Raw genomic sequence first — 18,948 nt, 5'->3', positions numbered from 1 at the left:
AGACTGGAAGATCTGTTTGATCTCTTCCACTTTGACACCCTGGAATTCCAGTGGGAATGTTTCAGATGTATAACAGTTGACGCTTGTTACTCAGAAACCTAAAGACAGGCAGGGCTGGATGAGATGAGGTCGGAGCAGCAGGCCCTTACTAACACTTAGGGTACCTTGTTAGCTTTTCTGAGTTCACTTATACAGAAAAATCTTACTTCCTAGGATGTCTCTTTGAACTAAACTAGAAAAAGGAATACAGTATTATGTTTGGTGTTATGTTTGCCTTAGCGTCTTAAAAGTCCTAAAAGAGAAGATTCTTTTAGAGGGCTGTGATAGAAATTACTAGGACAAAAATGAATTTATCTCCCTTTCCGATTCTTAAAAGAAACTTACACTCCTAAAACTAGGTTAATTATTCACATTACAAAAGACGTCTTTATTTTATGAACAAGCTTACTAAAGATTTCCTTTACAATAAATGTCATAACAAAGTAGTTGCTTAACTGCTCTTCTCTAATCTAAACAACTCGATTCTTTTAGGCTTTGGTCATACGAGCTTGTTTCCATCTACTTGACTATTTTGGTTGTTTTATCCAGAGCACCAATCATTTATCATCATACACTGTAACTGTGATAACCAGCACAGAGCACAATATTCTCAAAATCAATCAAGACAAAGGAAACTTATGAAAAGGAACACATCTTGGAGCTTGAAGTCATTCTCTCAAGATGCGAAGTTCCAGAAAATGCGAAGATATGATGGGAAATATAAGAGTCCCCGCTTTTCACAAGGACACACAAGACAAAATATCTTAGAAAGGCACATCATGACATTGTAATTATTAGCCATAAACATTTTTAGTACCTTAAATGCATATAGCCTTTGTCAAAAATGGTTTAAAGCCAAAGACGCTACAAATTCTGTAACACACACACCCTTTGGACATTTGCCAATGGACATTTGCAATGTCACTGGTGCCTACCAAGGACACAGAAACCCTAATTCTCTAAGCATATCAATAGCATTATTGAGTATTATATTTACAACAAGGGAGAAAAATAACCAAGAGAATAAATTGGGGTTTTTTAGGTCATAAACTGCAGGTCTACGTAGGGTTACCTAGTTATAAGTTATAAAGTATATTCATGTATTCAATCCGCAAACAATTATTTATTGCCTTTTATGTGTCCACTTTTCTTATCCAAGAAATGAGAATAATAATACCATCTACCTCATAGGGTTATTGTGATGATTAGACTTTAAATATTTATAAATATAAATATATGTCATTAACACAGCCTGGTATGTAGGAAGTACTGGATAAATATCAGCTACTACTATTATAATGGAGCCAAGTAGAAAGATTTGGGATATGTTTTGGAGGATTGAGCCAACAGAATTTGCTGATAGAATGAATGAAAAAGTGAAGGAAAGAGAAACCAAAGACAACTCCAAAATCTTTGGCTTGTGCAACTGGGATGATGACATAAGGAAAATGCAGAGAGAAATGGGTTTGAGTAAAGAAATAAAGAGCTCTAACAGGGTCATTTAGGTTTGGTCTGAGATGCCTGTAAGACATGCATGCAGAAATGTCAGGGGAGCACTTAGGTATACAGGTTTTCAGCCTCACTACCCAAAGCAAGATCTGGAGACCAGCAACATTAGCATTGCTGGGAGCCTATTGGAAATGCAAAGTCTCTGGCCCCACTCCAGACAAATAAGACTGGAATCTACATTTGAACAGGATCCCCAGGTGATCAGTGTGCACAGTAAAGTTCCAGAAGCAATGAATTAGAGTTCTGGGGAGATAGGGACTTTGGATTCATCAGCACATAAATGAAGTCTAAAGCCAAGGCCCAAAAGAGCTCACCAGAGAGTGTATAAGGAAGACAAAGTGGCGCAAGGCAAAGCTCTCTCACACTTAGAGGTCTGGTGGAGGAAAAGGAACTGCACAGAAGAAAGGCAAGGGAAAACCAGGAAAGGGTAGTATTCCAGGCCAGATAATCCAAATGTTTCAAGAACTGGTCAACTGTGTTGAATGCTGCTGACATGTCAAGTAAGATAAGAACAGAGAAGAGGCTATTAGATTTGGCAATATGGAGGTCATCTTCAATGACCTTGACAAGAATAGCCTCAGTGCCATAAGAGGACAAGTATAAACAGTGGGGAACAGGAAGAGATATGGAGCAAAGGCAACTTTTTCAAGGAGAACATAAAGGGAGAAATGGGAGGAGGGAGGAGGGAAGAAAGAGCCTGATGATGCAGAAAAGAGAAAGGCCAATTGCTATGGTGGTGTTTTTGAGATGGCGAGAGGGAAAAAGTCCCAGAGCCCAGAAGGAAAGATGGCCTCTGATAGAAGCAGGGGCCACTCAACCCATAGCAGCATGTCAGGGATGTGTGTCGGGGGCTGGGGGGTGAGAAGATGGCGGAGCTCCGGGCTCACTGTTTGTGTTTCTCAATGAAGTTGGAGGCACCTAGAAAGGTGGGTGGGGTGGAGAGGAAAGGAAATTTAGAGAAAAGAAGAGTGAATTCGTCATTCTGGAAAGTGGGAAAGTAAATGCCTTAGAATTGCCAGGTAGCACAGGATGCTTTTTTGAGATTTTCGGCCATGCATTTGAAAAACCCTACGCTCTCCCACAAAATGCTTCATTCTTCCAACATGTCCTCATATTCTAATGCATAGAGGCATAAATCACAAGAAAGTGCATCTTCCCCATCAATTCTCATTATTCCTGTAAGCATTTTATTACATTAAAGGTCACCGTCAGCAGAACAAGGCTAGACAAGGGAGTCATCATAGAGCCACAGCAAGATGATGACACAAAAGGACAGAAGCCTTCTGTCCCCTCCATGAGATTTATGGCTGAAGGGTGAGGCTGGAATTAATGACATGAAAACACAAGATGCCTCAAGGGAGGGAGTTCTTACAATTCACAAGAACTGCTAGGAGATCCCTCCTGAGACAAGTGCTTTGGTAAACAACACCAAGTACTGTTAATTGCCTTTAATTGAGTTTTGAACAAGCCCAAAGTCAATAATCCCTCCTTGGTTACCTTCCTTCCTGCTTGGAAACCAATCGAATTGAACAATCACATAATTCTTCGCAGCACTTCCAAATTCAGCTACATAAAGCCCACTTCTGTGATCCACAAACCAAGAAGCTAAAGTGTGGCTCTCCCCCAGCACACTGTTGCCCCACAGCCCTCTCTTCTACACCCCAGGTACTTAAGGCCTGGGTGCACATCTCCTCGAGCCCTATAGTCACCTCCAACTATTTCCACTCCTTCAAAAACCCCATCACCTTGGAAGCACAGTCTTCCAACTTGACTTCCTGTCACTCCTCCTTGTGACTGACTCTCCTCTACTGCTCTCCCAGCCACTCCCCTCATTCTCCGAGGACTCCAGCTCCTGGCTAACCATCTTCCCCTCCACCACTCTCCTTACTCATTCCTGTTGATGTTGACATCTACACAGTGATCTACCTGACACCCACCATCACATCTTCATGGCCTCCAATGCCACTTATCTCTCCTTCCACCCCAGCCTCAGTCACCCTCTCCCATGGTCATACCCTAGATCTTGCCGCCACCAAGATCACAACCTTCAATGTGTGGATGTCAACATCCTGCTCTTTGACCATCCCCTTCCAGCTCACCTACTCTGGCACCCCACCTCCTAGCAATTCTCCAACATCTCTGATACCTGCTAATCACTTTTTAATTATCTACCTCCAAACTCTACTTTTCCCATATCTTCTAGTGTAGCTTAAATTAAACCATCCAGCTGTGTAAGTAACCATTCCCCTGCAAAACACCTCTAACTCCTCTGCCCTCTCACCCACCACTGTTTCTGCCTCACAGAGCCCCACCCTTAGTTAAACCCTATGTGACCTTGCCCCTGCCTGCATCTGAGCCATTGACCCTTGCACAAAACTCTGCAGACTGGACTCACTTCAAATTACCCTCTACACCTTTCAAATTTCTTAACATTGCCAAGCAACCTGCCCTTCCCTCAAAGTACAGACTCTTCAACAGGATTATTTCCCACCTTCTCATCTCAAATCTCCCTGACTCCCTCTTCACTCCACTCTCAGCCAAGAATGTGGCCTCAAATGGCATAATGAAAATACCTGCAGTCAGCCAGCACTAGCTCATCCTCTGATCCAGTCTCACGAACCCACCTGAAACAGCTCACTGCTACCTCCCCAAAAGAGCCTCTCTGACCACTCTGGCAAAAGCAGCCTCCTCCCTCATGTTAAAATGAGTTTACCTTCTGCATAATAGGTATCAATGCTTGACACTGTTTGTTTTTATGCTTAGTGTCTGTCTCTACTCACTACAGTGTAAACTCCTGGCTCGTGGCATCCCCAGCACTGCACAGTAACCACACATAGAAGGTGTTCAGTAAACACCTGTTGACTGACTGATGAACTGGGTTGAACCACACACTTACCTACCACTGTGACCAACTACACATCATCTAGTACACCTCCAGCAAATGTAAATGCACATTTTCTTAAACATTTTTTATTTAGCCCTCCCTCCCTCTCCTCATAAAAATGAACAGTGGGGCTGCTATCCAGGTCAAATTTATCTATTTTAAAAAATGTTTACAGCCAGGCGCGGTGGCTGATGCCTGTAATCGGCCTTGGGAGGCCGAGGCGGGCGGATCACAAGGTCAGGAGTTCGAGACCAGCCTGGCCAGCCTCATCTCTACCAAAGATACAAAAAATTAGCTGGGCATGGTGGCACGTGCCTGTAATCTCAGCTACTCAGGAGGCTGAGGCAGGAGAATCGCTTGAACCCACAACTACAGGTTCCAACTGTAACTTTACAACTTGTAACTTCAACAGTTAAGATACACAGCAGGATTCCAAAAACTGTCTTCATGATCATCGCTAAGACTGAAAAATGAGGCAATACTCTCCAAAGAGATGAAAACATAATGGCAATTGAAATGTTGTATGCATTGTAACTCCATATTTACTGCTGAACAAGAGCCTTGGCACCCACAAATCCCTCCTTCTCACCCAGGTGAAAAAAAGCCAGCAGCACCTTCCTCTGTGAGGATCTACTCTGTTAGTTCACTTAGTTACTTCCTTACTTTCCAGGTCTAAGTCAAGTATATACTGGCGACCCTGACCAGTAACCTTCCACAGCACTTGGAAAATAACTGGCACCCAGGTTCCTAAGGAAAGTTTACATCTTCTCTTAGTCCTCATTTTTATCCTAATCCCTTTCAAACTATTAGCCAAACTATTCTTTCTAATGCCACTTCTAGTTTTCTGAGTCTCTTGAGGAGAAATAACTGAACTTGTTAGAATGGTTTGTAAACTAAAAGTCAATCATCTTTTAGTAGGGAGGAAGCATGTTTTCATCTGTCTGGACCGTTCTAGATGGGAGAAGATACTGGAATTGAGTGGATAAGGACTGCAGCTACTTGAAGGCATTTTTGTAACAAAGAAAAGCAAAGTTCACCAGACTTTGAATATAAATTGTGGCCATACTAATAAGGAAAGAAAAATATATTACCCCACAAGGACAAAGTAAATCAGGTCATAACCAGAGGACAGATTTCAACAAATTTCTGGAAGACAAAAAGCTAGTGGGGGACTGGTGATTAACGTTTGAGGATGAAAGAAACCACACCCTAGATTTCAGGCAGAGGTAACTAAGGCAGGGAGGCAGCCAAGTTGTCTAGCAGAGCCCCAAAGACGTCCTGGACTCTGAGATGGCAAGTACTGTGGAGGGCAGGAAAAAAAAGAGAAAAAGAGGCTGGGCTGGGCATGGTGGCTCATGCCTGTAATCCCAGCACTTTGGGAGGCCAAGGTGGGTGGATCACCTGAGGTCAGGAGTTCGAGACCAGCCTGGCCAACATGGTGAAACTCTGTCTCTACTAAAAATACAAAAATTAGCTGGGCATGGTGGCACATGCCTATAACCCCAGCTACTTGGGAGACTGAGGTAGGAGAATTGCTTGAACCTGGGAGGTGGAGGTTGCAGTGAGCCGAGATTGCACTGTTGCACTCCAGCCTGGGCAACAAGAGTGAAACTCCGTCTCAGAAAAAAAAAAAAAAAAAAAAAAAAGAAAGAGAAAAGAAAAGAGGCTGAACATGGGGTAAACTGCAGGTCTCCATAAAGAGCAGCAGATCCTGCCCATCCCTTCTCCTCCCCCAACATACAGCGGTCCCCAGCCAGTCACTCAGTTATCTCTTTATCTCAAAATAGCATGCATAAACTGTTCTTGCTGGATTTATTAGCCTCAATCACTAGATGGGTCTTCTTAGAGAAACTGCACACACTGCAGGAGAGAGCTAGAGCCATACTATGATGGTATTGGTGCCCCCAGAGTAAAGCCCATCTCAGGGGGTCACTTACGGGGCCCCAGATAACAATTCATGTGAACTCCTCCCTGGATTGAGACACTGGAGTCCTAAGAAGATGAAATCCTAGGCCAGGCGCGGTGGCTCATGCCTGTAATCCCAGCTCTCAGGGAGGCAGAGGCGGGAGGATAGCTTGAGCCCAGGAGTTCGAGACCTGCCTGGGTAATATAGCGAGACCCCGTTCTCCACAAAAAGGAAAAAAAAAAAAAAAAAGACAAAAAAAAAAAAAGGAAAGATGAAATCCTAGCACGCTACTTATTATGCAGTAAACAATATCAACCCAGTCAGACACTGAACACTTTTAAGAGTTTTCAGCTGTTTTAATTACCTTATTGACAAATCATAGAAACCAACCATGGCTAGGGAACAGAATATTTTATCAACTTTGATAGTACAAAAGTAAGTGTACAGCTAGAGAAGGAGGGAGCGGGCAAGCAGATGTGGTGGTAATAGCCTTATTTATGGTGTAGAGAGTCAGGTGACACGATCAACGGTGAATGGAATGGGAAATCTGGTTGTAATGAATGTATTGTCTGGAGTTGCCGGATGTCTAGAAGAGAGGTGAGGAAATGGAGGTGTGGTGCAAGTAAGCTTCAACCTTGAGTTGTTTTTTTTTTTTTTTTCTGTGACAGAGTTTAGCTCTTGTTACCCAGGCTGGAGTGCAACGGCGCGATCTTGGCTCACTGCAAACTCCACTTCCCAGGTTCAAGTGATTCTCCTGCCTCAGCCTCCCAAGCAGCTGGGGTTACAGGCATGCCCCACCACACCTGGCTAATTTTGTACTTTTAGTAGAGACAGGGTTTCACCGTGTTGGTCAGGCTGATCTTGAATTCCTGACCTCAAGTGATCCACCTGCCTCAGCCTCCCAAAGTGCTGGGATTACAAGCATAAGCCACCGCGCCTGGCTGATTCAACCTTAATATTTATGGCAGAAAGTCACTAGACAACGATCACAGTTGATACATTCAGAAACAGCAGTACATGCATATTATTTTGAGATACAGAGATATCTACAGCAGAACAAAAAAGCACAGCTAAAATTGGTTTGCCTGTGGATAAGGGATTTGGGGCGGGATTTGGGCAGGGATTGTTGCCTTTTATTAGAAGGCCTTCAGTCCTATTTGATTCATTAAGTATGAACAAGTGTTGCCTTAAAAACTAAAAGTTTGGGGACAGGAGAAGAATAAAGAAAAATAGTGGTATATTTTATGAAATAAGAGAGAGGAAGTCACACACAGTATGGTAGGAAAGAGTGTGGAACGGTTAAGCTGGATACTGCATAACTATGGTAACAGATGTAGCTAATTTAAGACACAAATGAGGGTGTTGGAAAGATCTAAGAGAAATATGGTGTTAAGAGGGAAGGAGAATAAATTCTAAAAAAAGGGATGCTGAGATAATCAGTATGGATGCTATGCCATCTGACATGAGGAAAGGAGGAAAGAACCGAATCCGCCCTCACTTTTCCTGTCTTTTCACAGTAGATTTTTCAAAGTAAACCCCTAGATATTCTTATGGGGACTCCATGCCGAGTAAAGAAAGCAAACAAGATAAAATTCATACTCAATAAAATAACACAGGCAGAAAATCACGTCCATTGTTAAATGAAATTGTGTTTCATAAAGCCTCCATGCATTTCAAAGTTTAATAACTTCATTTGTTCTTTGAGAAAAACAATTTAAAAATAACATTCAAATGCCCTTGTATTGATTTTGCCTTCAATAAAATGATTCACAATCAAGCACAAACATTTAACAACCCTTTCAAAATTCCACAGAAAATTACCAAAGGAATGTAAAAATAGGAACAAATCTCCATCACTTTTGGTTACCAGGGAGGCTGCCATCCACGCGGCAGGAACTGTGAGGGATCGACATCTTTATAACACTGGTTCTTCCCATCCGGGAACATGACATTCTATTTCTTGAGTAAATATTGGTAATGCATATTTTCTGTGGAAATAGTCCATTTCATCAAGATTTTCACAGATGTTGGGATGCAATAATGCACAGTGTTCTTGAGATTTCACATCTTTTCTCCATGCTCTTCCATATGTCATTTCTAGCTTTGTGAATGTTTTTTGCCTTTTCATCTTAATTAGGCTTTCTGGAAGTTTGTCTATTTTATTGGCTTTCTAAAAGAACTAACTGGCTAGATAAAAGGTGGGGAGAGGGCATATAAGGAGGTAGAAAGAGTTGCTTTTGGAAGTGTTGGGAGGGTGGGAAAGCATGTTCAGAAAGATGGAATGGTTCAGCCTACCTAGGGGGTAGAGCATAAAGGAAGAAGAAGAAAAGCAGTTGAGGCAGGTAAGGAGTTTGGGCTTTATCCAGAAGGTAGAGAAATAATGAGATTAGATTTTTGTTTTAAAGAGATCATCTATGCAACACAGTGAGACCTCATCTCTACTAGATATAAAAAAAAATTAGCCAGGCATGTTGGCATACACTGTAGTCCCAGCTGCTTGGGAAGTTGAGATGGGAGGATTGCTTGAGCCCAGGAGGTCAAGGCTGCAGTGAGCCGTGACTGCACCGCTGCACTCCAGCCTGAGCAACAGAGCAAGACCCTGTCTCAAAAAAAAAAAAAAAAAGATAAACTATGGATGGAGGAAGACTGGACTGGAAGCAGGGAAGAAGGTGGGGGGACTCTAAAGTAATCCAGGGTTTCAGCCAGGAGCAGTGTGTTCATATGAAACAGAAACCCAAGCAAAGTAGCCCAGGCAGAATGGAAGGCAACATCGACATGGAAACCAAAGTCTAGCCTGGACTCATGGAAACTACTAGAATTGTAATCAATTCAGGGAGCCATGGGGATGGGGTGAAGGATGTCAAATGGTCCTTAGAGCTGCTACTGATAGAAGCCACAGGGATTTACTACTTGGCCTAGTAAGTTTTTGAAGCCACTTCAAGACAGGAAAAAAGGCACAGATAAACATTCCTGATATTAAATGGAGCAGAGAAATTTGTTTTCAGGTACCTAGATCCTAAGCTCTCTGGCCTCCAGATTCTGCCCTGGAAGCTTGCAGGATGAGGCCCTATACATTACGGGTATTTACTGCTGGGTGGAGTAGCATTTATTTACGTAATTTTGTATCTTCATTTTTAGCTGCATCTGGTGAAGTGATCAGAATCAATCTTGATTGAAGCTGGATATATTATATCCCCACTTTACTGGGAGCTCCCTCAGCACATGTCTGAGGAACTGAGGGTGCTATGATTTGGATATTTGATCCCTCCAAAGCTCATGTTGAAGGAGGGGGTGCCTCTTGGGAGGTGTTTGGGTCACGGTGGTGGATCCCTCATGAATGGCTTGGAGCCATTCTTGCAGTAGTGAGTGAGATCTCACTCTTTTCATTCCCATGACAGCTGGTTGTTAAGAAGAGCCTGGCATCTCCCTCCCCTCTCTCTTGCTTCCTCTCTTGCCATGTGATCTCTGCACACACCAGCTCCCCTTTGCTTTCTGTCAGGAGTGGAAGCAGCCTGAGGCTTCCACAAGCTGCCCAGTCTTCCAGCCAGTAGAATCATGAGCCAAGTAAACCTTTTCTCTATAAATTACCTAGCCTTGGATATGCCTTCATAGCAACACAGGCAGACTAAGATGGGGGTCTGCCACTCAAGGTGGCAGTGCTGATAGATTTCCCAGGGCCCTTGGATTTATATCCCTCATCCCCACCCCACTAACCATACCACAGCCCACCTAGCCCTATTGCATTAAGCCTGGGGATACTAGCACTCAGCTGAGAGGACATCACTGCTTCTTCCCACGAAAGCCCCTTGATGCTCATGGGCTGGTTGATATTGGCTGGCACCATCTGTACTCTAACTTTTACAGAGTCCTTAAAGAATCTAGGCCCAGTGTTTGTTCTCTTCTCTAAAACTCAAATCGATGTTTTCCTTACTATATTTGTCTTTGTTCATTTTGAAGAAAAGGAAGGCAAATATTTAGGCCAATGGTGCCATCTTGAAACCTACATATGTGTGTTTATAACCCTGTACCTGCAACTCGGACCTTGGGTCCCAGCCCTGACACATGCATACATCTGCCTCTCTACTGGCCATCCCCACCTCAAACTCATCTTGTCTAAAACTGACCACTGTCTTGCACAAACCACTTCCTTCTTGGCTGTGCTGGATTCCCCAATAATCAGACAAAGTGAGTCTTAGAGCACCAAGCAAAGCAGGGCTCCAAATACTCTTGGAATAAATTTGATGTATATTTTTTGAAGCATCAAAGTAGTCACCATGGAGATGTTATAACAATGAATAAGATACAAATGGTACAATTCTAATTTTTTAAAGTTTCTGAGAAACAAGTCTGATGTACTTTGTTTGAGGATACAAATTTAGATTATAAAATTATAAAAAGAAAGCAAGAAAATGGTCACCATAAAAGGAAGGTGAGTGTACCTCCAGGGGGAAGCAGGGTGTGGTCCGAGGGTACACTGGGCTCCGGGAGCTGGCTGTGTCCTGCTTCTCGATCTGCATGGTGGTCACACAGGCATTCACTTTATATTTTGCTAAACTGCACATTTGTTTCATGTCGTTTCTTATATCTGTTATGTTTTATATATTTTAAGGTTTTTTAAAATAAAGTAGTCACTACAAGGGAAAGAAACAAAACTTCCGTGGGCTTTCATACAGTTATTTTGATAAAGTTGGCAACAAACTTATCTTCCATCATACAAAATGCCAGAAGACAAAAGAAGAATATTTGGAGTTTTTAGGTAAAAAGATTATGATGAAGAAGTGTATGCCCCAAAAGGATGATGTTACCGTGAGAGGGCAACATAAAGAAGTTAGAGGGCAAGCAAGAACTACCGGAACATACTACCTTTCCTGAAAAAGATTCCAGCTAATCAAGGAATAAGTGAAAATGAAGATTGAGCATAGGAAATGGACTGAGTGTTGTAACCTATATAACTCTCAGTCTAGATAGCAGCTGTTAGTATGGTTAGGAAACATAATATAAATGTCAAAAATAATTCTGGAAAGCAAAAGCATGCACTGCTTTTTTTTTTTTAAGAAAATAATCTGGATCTAAAAGCCAAATTTTTTTTTTTTTTTGAAACGAAGTCTCTCGCTCTGTCGCCCAGGCTGGATGGAGTGCAGTGGCGCGATTCCGGCTCACTGCAAGCTCCGCCTCCTGGGTTCTCGCCATACACCTGCCTCAGCCTCAGACGAGTAGCTGGGACTACAGGCACCCGCCTCCACGCCCGGCTAATGTTTTGTATTTTTAGTAGAGACGGGGTTTCACCGCGTTAGCCAAGATTATCTCGATCTCCTGACCTCGTGATCCACCCATCTCAGCCTCCCCAAGTGCTGGGATTACAGGCGTAAGCCACCACACCTGGCAAGCCAAAATGTTTTTAAGGCAAAAAGTTAGTGGCAATAGATGGGCAACAAAAAAGAAATTAAAGCTGGGCATGGTGGCTTACACCTGTAATCCCAGTACTCTGGGAGGCCTAGGCGGGTGGATCACCTGAGATCAGGAGTTTGAGACCAGCCTGGCCAACGTGGTGAAACCCAGTCTCTACTAAAAATACAAAATTAGCCGGGCATGGTCTGGTGCCTGTAATCCCAGCTACTTGGGAGGCTGAGGCATGAGAATCACTTGAACCCAGGAGACAGAGGTTGCAGTGAGATAAGATCGTACCACTGAACTCCAGCCTGGGTGACAGAAAAAAAGAAGGAAGGAATTAAAGTATACTAAATCTCTCATTATTTATGAAAGAACAAATAGACACAACTATATTTTTTAATGTTAATGAAGACAAGTAGAAAAAATGGGCAGAAAATTTCCCTTTTATCTAAAGAACAAGGGACTCTTACACTACATTTAAGTTAAGAAACGGGATGGGAAAATAGCTTGGAATTTTTTTAATGTAAAATAAAATTTTAGAAGATCTGTGACTGTATCACATACAATAAATGTAAATTTAGTCACAATTGGATTAAACATCCAATTATGATGCTTAAAATAGACAAAAATCAAAATGACATAAAAGAAGAAAGCTTAAGAAGAAAGAGAATGAGCATCACACCAGGGAAATGAAAACAGAAAGAAGGCAGGACCAGATTTCTTATCACACAGTAAAATTTAAGACAAAAATGAAAATACAACGAGACAAAGAAGGTCTGGAAATACGGAAGATTCACCCCACAATGGAGAGTCAAGGGTCACAACGTCTGTGTCACAGAGGATAACCAGTCATCCCCATTTGCCTGGCACTGTCCTAGCTTCAGCACTGAAAATCCCTCATCCCAGAAAACCCATCAGTCCTAGGCAATCAGGGCCCTAAGTAATACAGCATCAAATGTAACTATGTAAAAACACATAAAATATACACGAATACATATCTATAGCATATAATTACATAATTATATATCAAATAAATATATAAATATAACTGTATATAATATATATGGATTTAAAGGTGTAGGGATATGCTAAAGGACATAGCAAAAGGAAAGCGGTCAAAAATATCATTTTCTTTTTTTGGAGATGGAGTTTCACTCTTGTTGCCGTGATCTCGGCTCACTGCAACCTCCACCTCCTGGGTTCAAGCAATTCTCCTGCCTCAGCCTCTAGAGTAGCTGGGATTACAGGCGCCCGCCACCACACCCAGCTAATTTTTGTATTTTTAGTAGAAACAGGGTTTCACAATGTTGGCCAGGCTGGTCTGGAACTCCTGACCTCAGGTGATCCACCCTGCCTCGGCCTCCCAAAGTGCTGGGATTATAGGCGTAAGCCACCGCACCCAGCCAAAAATATCATTTGAGACTAACATCTTTTGTATTCTTTGACAGATTACTTAGGTACAAAGAAAAGTGTAAAATAAATTTGAATAATGTAATCAATAAATTTGTTTAAATCTATACAACTGAAGTTTAGCCTCCACAGAGGATATACTTTCTCTTCATCTCTTTCAGTAACATTGGCAAAGCTTTCCTATGTAGTTTATCTTGGAAGACAGACCAGGATGGAATCTTTACTAGAAGCTTGCCATTCCATGAGTGCTCTTCGAGTTTGGAAGATTTAGTGGTGGTTGTCATTGAAGACAGGCAGTTTTTTGTATTACTGCTTTAAAATTCTTTCAGGCTAAAACTGTAGCAGCCAAGGTATATGGAGTCAAATATTGTGGCTGCAATCTCTTCTAAAGATTCAAATTCTATTCCAAGAATCTATGTGTGTCCCTGTACATAGTTCAAAATGCTTAAACTATATAAAAATCCCTTTTGGAGGAAAAAATTTCTCATAGACCTCGTGGTTGACCTAAGTCACTTTTATTAAAATGTAAGTTAAATATGTATACTCATAAATACCAGTTCTAAGCACCTATGCTTTACAGCTTTATATTATTAAAATGCCAAAACAATATATAAACACAACCATCAACTTTAAAATATCAAATTAGTAAAATTAATTTGTTGCAATAGGTAAGTCTTTCACATGTAACAACTCATTCTTATAATATCGCCATGCAATCAATGCCATATATTTATTCCTATATTATCATAAGAAACTGAGCAGCAGAGAGGTTGAGTAACTTGCCTAAAGTCTCACAGCTAGTAAGTAGAAAAATAATTTTTGAAGTCAGACAGTCTGCTATCACTCAACCATCAGAACAAATTACCCGTCTCATTTTCTTTTTTTTTTTTTTTTTTTGAGATGGAGTCTCGCTCTGTTGCCCAGGCTGGAGTGCAGTGGCGTGATCTCGGCTCACTGCAACCTCTGCCTCCAGGGTTCAAGTGATTCTCCTGCCTCAGCCTCCTGAGTAGCTGAGATTACAGTTGCCCACCACCATGCCCAGCTAATTTTTGTATTTTTAGTAGAGACGGGGTTTCACTATGTTGGTCAGCCTGGTCTCGAACTCCTGACCTCAGGTGATCCACCTGCCTCAGCCTCCCAAAGTGCTGGAATTACAGGCGTGAGCCACAGTGCCCGGCCCCGTCTCATTTTCTTAGATGTAAGGTACCTATTGGAGAGTTACTAAATATGCATTAAATGAAGATCTAATTCAAATATTGTTAAAATCCACAACAGCTACTTTTCTGTTGTGTTTTTACTACATCTGCTGCTAATAAATTGCTGCACACTTGATCCACACACAGGTAGAACTGGCATGAGATCTTCAATCCCTGCCAATAGAGCAGTGGTCGCCAGGAGCTGTTCTTTTGGAGTTGGCAAGCTGTGTGTGCCCTGTGTAGACTCACTCTCTCCACTATTCAAACTCCCCTTCCCTTCCCATGGGCTGTGGCTGGAGCCATCAGTCCTGTCCATGGCTCCAATGGAAAGATACAAAGGCAAACACAGACTCCAGCATCGGTTTCAGCCTTGCCATCAAGATGATCCAGAACACGTTTTTATTGCTAATTATTTATGATTAGCACTGGAATATGCCAGGCATGGTGGCTCCTGCCTGTAGTCACAGCTACTCAGGAGGGAGAGGTGGGAGAACCACTTGAGCCCAGGAGGTCCAGGTTGCAGTGAACTATGATCATGCCACTGCATTCCAGCCTGGGCAACAGAGCAAGATCCCTACTCAAACAGTCTGGGTGACAGAGCGAGACTCTGCAAAAACAAAGATTATCACTGGAATAAAACCACTAATGTCAGAGAATACACAGAGCCTTCAAGATATCTTCAGAACCCCAGGGGGCTGAGAGACCTGTGGCCTGGTATCATTAGCTCACGCTGAGGGCCCCTGTAAAAAAACAACCCTGTGAAATTTGTCCTTGTGTCTGGCGAGGAGGTGATTGAAGGCATCATTTCAAACACTATGTCATATTAGGAAAAAGTTCCTTTCTGGTCTGGGAATCAAGAACTGTCGGCTGGGCAAAGTGGCTCACACCTGTAATCCCAGCACTCCGGTAGGCAGAAGCAGGTGGATCACTTGAGGCCAAGAGTTTGAGACCAGCCTGGCCAACATGGTGAAACCCTGTCTCTACTAAAAATACAAAAATTAGCCGGGTGTGGTGGCATGCTATTTGGGAGGCTGAGGCATGAGAATCACTCGAACCCAGGAGGTGGATGTTGCAGTGAGCTGAGATCATGCCACTGCACTCCAGCCTGGGCGACAGAGTGAGATTGTGTCTCAAAAAAATACAAAACGTAAAAAATAAAAAAATAATTGTTGTGTTTTTATGTTCTGGCCATATATTATTTTGTGTTTTGTGTTTTTCCCACACAGCTGTTATCACAATTTGTAATTATATATTCATCTGAGAGATTTCTTGACGAATGTCCATTTCTTACATTTGTCTTTAAGTGCCCATCAGGGCAGAGACCACGTCTATCTGCTTTATCCCTTTGTTCCCAGTACGTCTCACAGCACCCGGCACGTAGTAAGTCCTCACTGAATGTTTGTTGAGTGAAGTGTGTGAATGAGTTTAACAAATGAATAAAACATATAAGCCATGGGTTCATCAATTTCTTTTTTCCTTATGCTGCAAGAAAGTTTAGAGCTGGATTTGTTTCCTGCCTGTAGCCATTGTAGAAGGTATCATGCTCATGTTTTTGTATAAGCCTCATGCTTAAGACCATTTTATGACTCCACCCTTAGTGTCCTTTTTTCTTTCCCAACTACTTCCAAGTTAGGCTGCCTTGCCATATTTACGAATCCCTGTAAACTATCTTAAATCCCTTGTGGAACAGGTGGTAATAAATAAATATATCTGCTAGTCTTTTTTATATGTATTTAAAATCTTAACGCTAAACCCGCTGCCAGCAAACACATTTGCTCATCTGTTAACCTTAAGAATAGCTGAGATCTGCTAATTCCAGCACTATACTAATATTTAAAACAAATTCAACCCAAGCCTAGAAACCACAGCATATCATGTCAGGCATTGTTGTACGTTGTGTATGTGACAAGCATGTTTCTAATAAGGCTACTTTCTTGTGGACAAGAAAGAACATAGGGCTTACTACAAAATTCTTATGGATTTTGGATCAAAGAATAATTCATCTTTAGTGGTTTTTCAAAATGTGTTGACATCATACTAATAATGAAAACTTTGCTTTTACTTGTGCCCTATGCACGGAGGAGTGGGGGAGGAGGGCTGGGCAAGATCCTGATCTATAGGAGAAAAGTCTCTACAAAGAAAAGTTTGATCACCTTACACAAGTAGAACATTATAAAGTAAAAATATTAAATGGTCTAAACCCCCCTTTTAAGTCTCTAACATATATTATTCATATGCTAATGGAGATATTATTTGCAAGTCTGAAACGTCATAGTTCTCGTCTTTGGTCAGATTCATTTAAAGCACTTAAAATGCTGACTTGCTATTTTTCTCTTAAAAAAACAGAACATAATTTTCTAATCCCATTAATGAGAACACCCCTCACTGAACAAGTTAAACATCTCAGGAATCCCAGCTAGACCCACAAACTAGAAGTGAAAGCAGTTGCTTGCACCCTATCCAATCCCTTTGCTTCCGCCAGGATGCCAGACCAACCACTCCTTTTGGGTTACTCAGAAAGCACGAAATGTGCATTTAGGAAACTGAGATTCGATTTCTATTATCGATAAAGCTCATATGAGTCCGTTGAATCTTGGACGACAAACGGCAAGAGGGAAGAGTGGGTGTAAGGAAACAGATGGGTAATAACCGTGTGTCAGAGATAAATGACAGTTTTTTAAAGAATTTTATAGGGTGTGGGCTGGAGCTTGCTTTTTTATTTTCTATTTCTGTTTCCTATTCTCTATTTTTATTTTTGGGCAGGAGATGGAGATTAGGGGTGAGAAAAGGAAGGAAGAGAAAAGGCAAGACAATAGGCCAGACCCGAGAGCCTGATCTGCATCCTAAAGCAGTCTGCCCCTCCCTCCCTTCCCCCCAACACCAGGTAGGCTGTGGTGTGATTTCAAAACAAGCAGACGCCGACTCCCGCCTCTAGGACCGGGATGGCCTCCGCCCCGGCAACAGAAAGGGAGGGAAGGCAGGGAGAGGAGAGGGAAGATGGAAGAGGGGAACAGACTGGCAAGATCCCCTCGGGGACAGTGGGGGTTTTTTCCCTCCAAAGTGGTGGAGCCGCATAAAATCCAAACCCACGAGGCCCGCTCACGTGCCGGTTGCCCCGATCTCAATGTGGGCGGCTGCCGACGCCGCACCTGCTCGGCCCGCCAATGCGGCTGAGCGCCGCGCCGCCGGCGATCGCGAGGCCCCGGGGGACGCGCCCAGCCCCGCCAAGCCCGCCCCGCACGGCTCTCCCGGAGGGCGGCGGCCGAGCGGGAAGGAAAGAGAGGGGAGAGGAGGGGCGGCCCCGCCCGGCTAGGCGAGGCAAGGCTCGCCGCCGTTCCATTCGGACCCAAAAGAAAGCCCCACCTGTCAGGCGTTACGCTCCAGGCGAGGGTCCCACCATCCCCAAGCAGGGGCCAGTGCTTGCAGCCCCGATTTCCTAGGAGCCTCCGATGCTACATCATCACCAGAAACCTTTAGGCGCAAAACACACTGGCGCCGGCCAGGGCTGCAGCACCGACGCGCTCGGCAACAGAGCGCCCCACCTGGGCCGAGCGGCTCCCGCCCGGCCGAGGGATGCCAGGGTCTCCGCGCCAGGACACCAGCGACCCCAGGCAGCCCACCAAGCCCACTCCCCAGACCCTTACCTCCTGAGTGGCATCTTAGCTCTCTCCAGTCGGCCACTGCGGGTTGGTTTTGTTATTTTATGGGTTTGGGGGCGGGGGGGTTGCGCTTAAAAAATCCACCCAGCTAATTTGCAGAGCAGCGTTTTCTGCCCATGCTGCAGCCCGCGCTCGTCAGAGCTGCTGGGAGATAACCCAGCAGTGCAGCGGCTCCGCGGCGGCGGGGATGACTGGCCACGGACGCCGCAGTTCCTTGACAAAAGGCTCGGGTTCCCGCTAGTTCCTCACAGCCCTGCCGTCAGAATTAAAGCCATTTCCCGCACGAGGCTGGGAGGAAATGAGAGCTCTCCCGGCCCTGCGCGCTGACAAAAGGCCGCTGCGCGGTGCCCACAGCGCCCCCTCCAGCGGGCCGAGCCGGCCGCCCGAGGGCCGCGGTGCTGCAGTGCCCCCGCCCGCAGCGCCCCCCACCGTCCCGCAGCGGCCCCGCCCCGCAGCGCCCCCCTCCGCCCGGCAGCGCCCCCTCGCCGCAGCGCCGCCGCAGACCCCCCTAGCCAGGCTTCCAGCCTCCTTCCACCCTGGCCCCACACCACTTACTGCCCGGGATGGCCAGAGCTCAGCAGGGGAGTCTGTTACTAGGGAGAAAATCTGAAACAGAGCTCTCTTGGGGGAATGTATCCTCCCTGGAAGGGAGAAAGCAAAAGTCTTACACTTGGAATATTTCTTTTCGTCTGGAAAGGACAACTAGCCTTCGGAAGATAATTCTGTTAGTGATTTTAATAGCAATTATTTGACTGAATTCCAAACCAAAATTCTCTCTGTCCTGATTCTCACTTCCTTTTCAACTAGGACAAAATTTTTGTTGTGGCCCTGCCCTTGGGGGCTGTGGACCCAACTCTCTCCAACTCTCACTACATTCTCCTCCCACTCCTTTCCTTCCTCAGGTCTCCGGCCCCAGAAGGAACAGGTGTGTAGTGAGTGGGGAACTGATAGGGA

At 43.9% G+C, this 18,948-nt stretch overlaps 1 protein-coding gene across 2 annotated transcripts in view; it reads right to left on the bottom strand.

Annotated features, from left to right (window-relative positions):
• Positions 1-18,330, bottom strand: part of ADD2 (adducin 2) — a 111,948-nt gene extending 93,618 nt beyond the window's left edge. For both annotated transcript variants that reach the window (XM_005575647.5, XM_065526982.2), the window contains exon 1: positions 17,980-18,330. Coding sequence is in view for 1 of the 2 variants with exons in the window: in XM_065526982.2 (XP_065383054.1) it covers positions 17,980-17,993 (14 nt within the window). In the remaining variant the exon portion in view is untranslated. The remainder of the gene's footprint in view (positions 1-17,979) is intronic.
• Between the last annotated feature and the right edge of the window lie 618 nt (positions 18,331-18,948).

Source organism: Macaca fascicularis, chromosome 13 (assembly GCF_037993035.2).
Source record: "Macaca fascicularis isolate 582-1 chromosome 13, T2T-MFA8v1.1".
In the NCBI taxonomy this organism is placed as follows: Eukaryota; Metazoa; Chordata; class Mammalia; order Primates; family Cercopithecidae; genus Macaca; species Macaca fascicularis.
The sequence above is the reverse complement of the archived record's forward strand: the minus strand, read 5'-3'. Positions and strand labels throughout refer to the sequence as shown.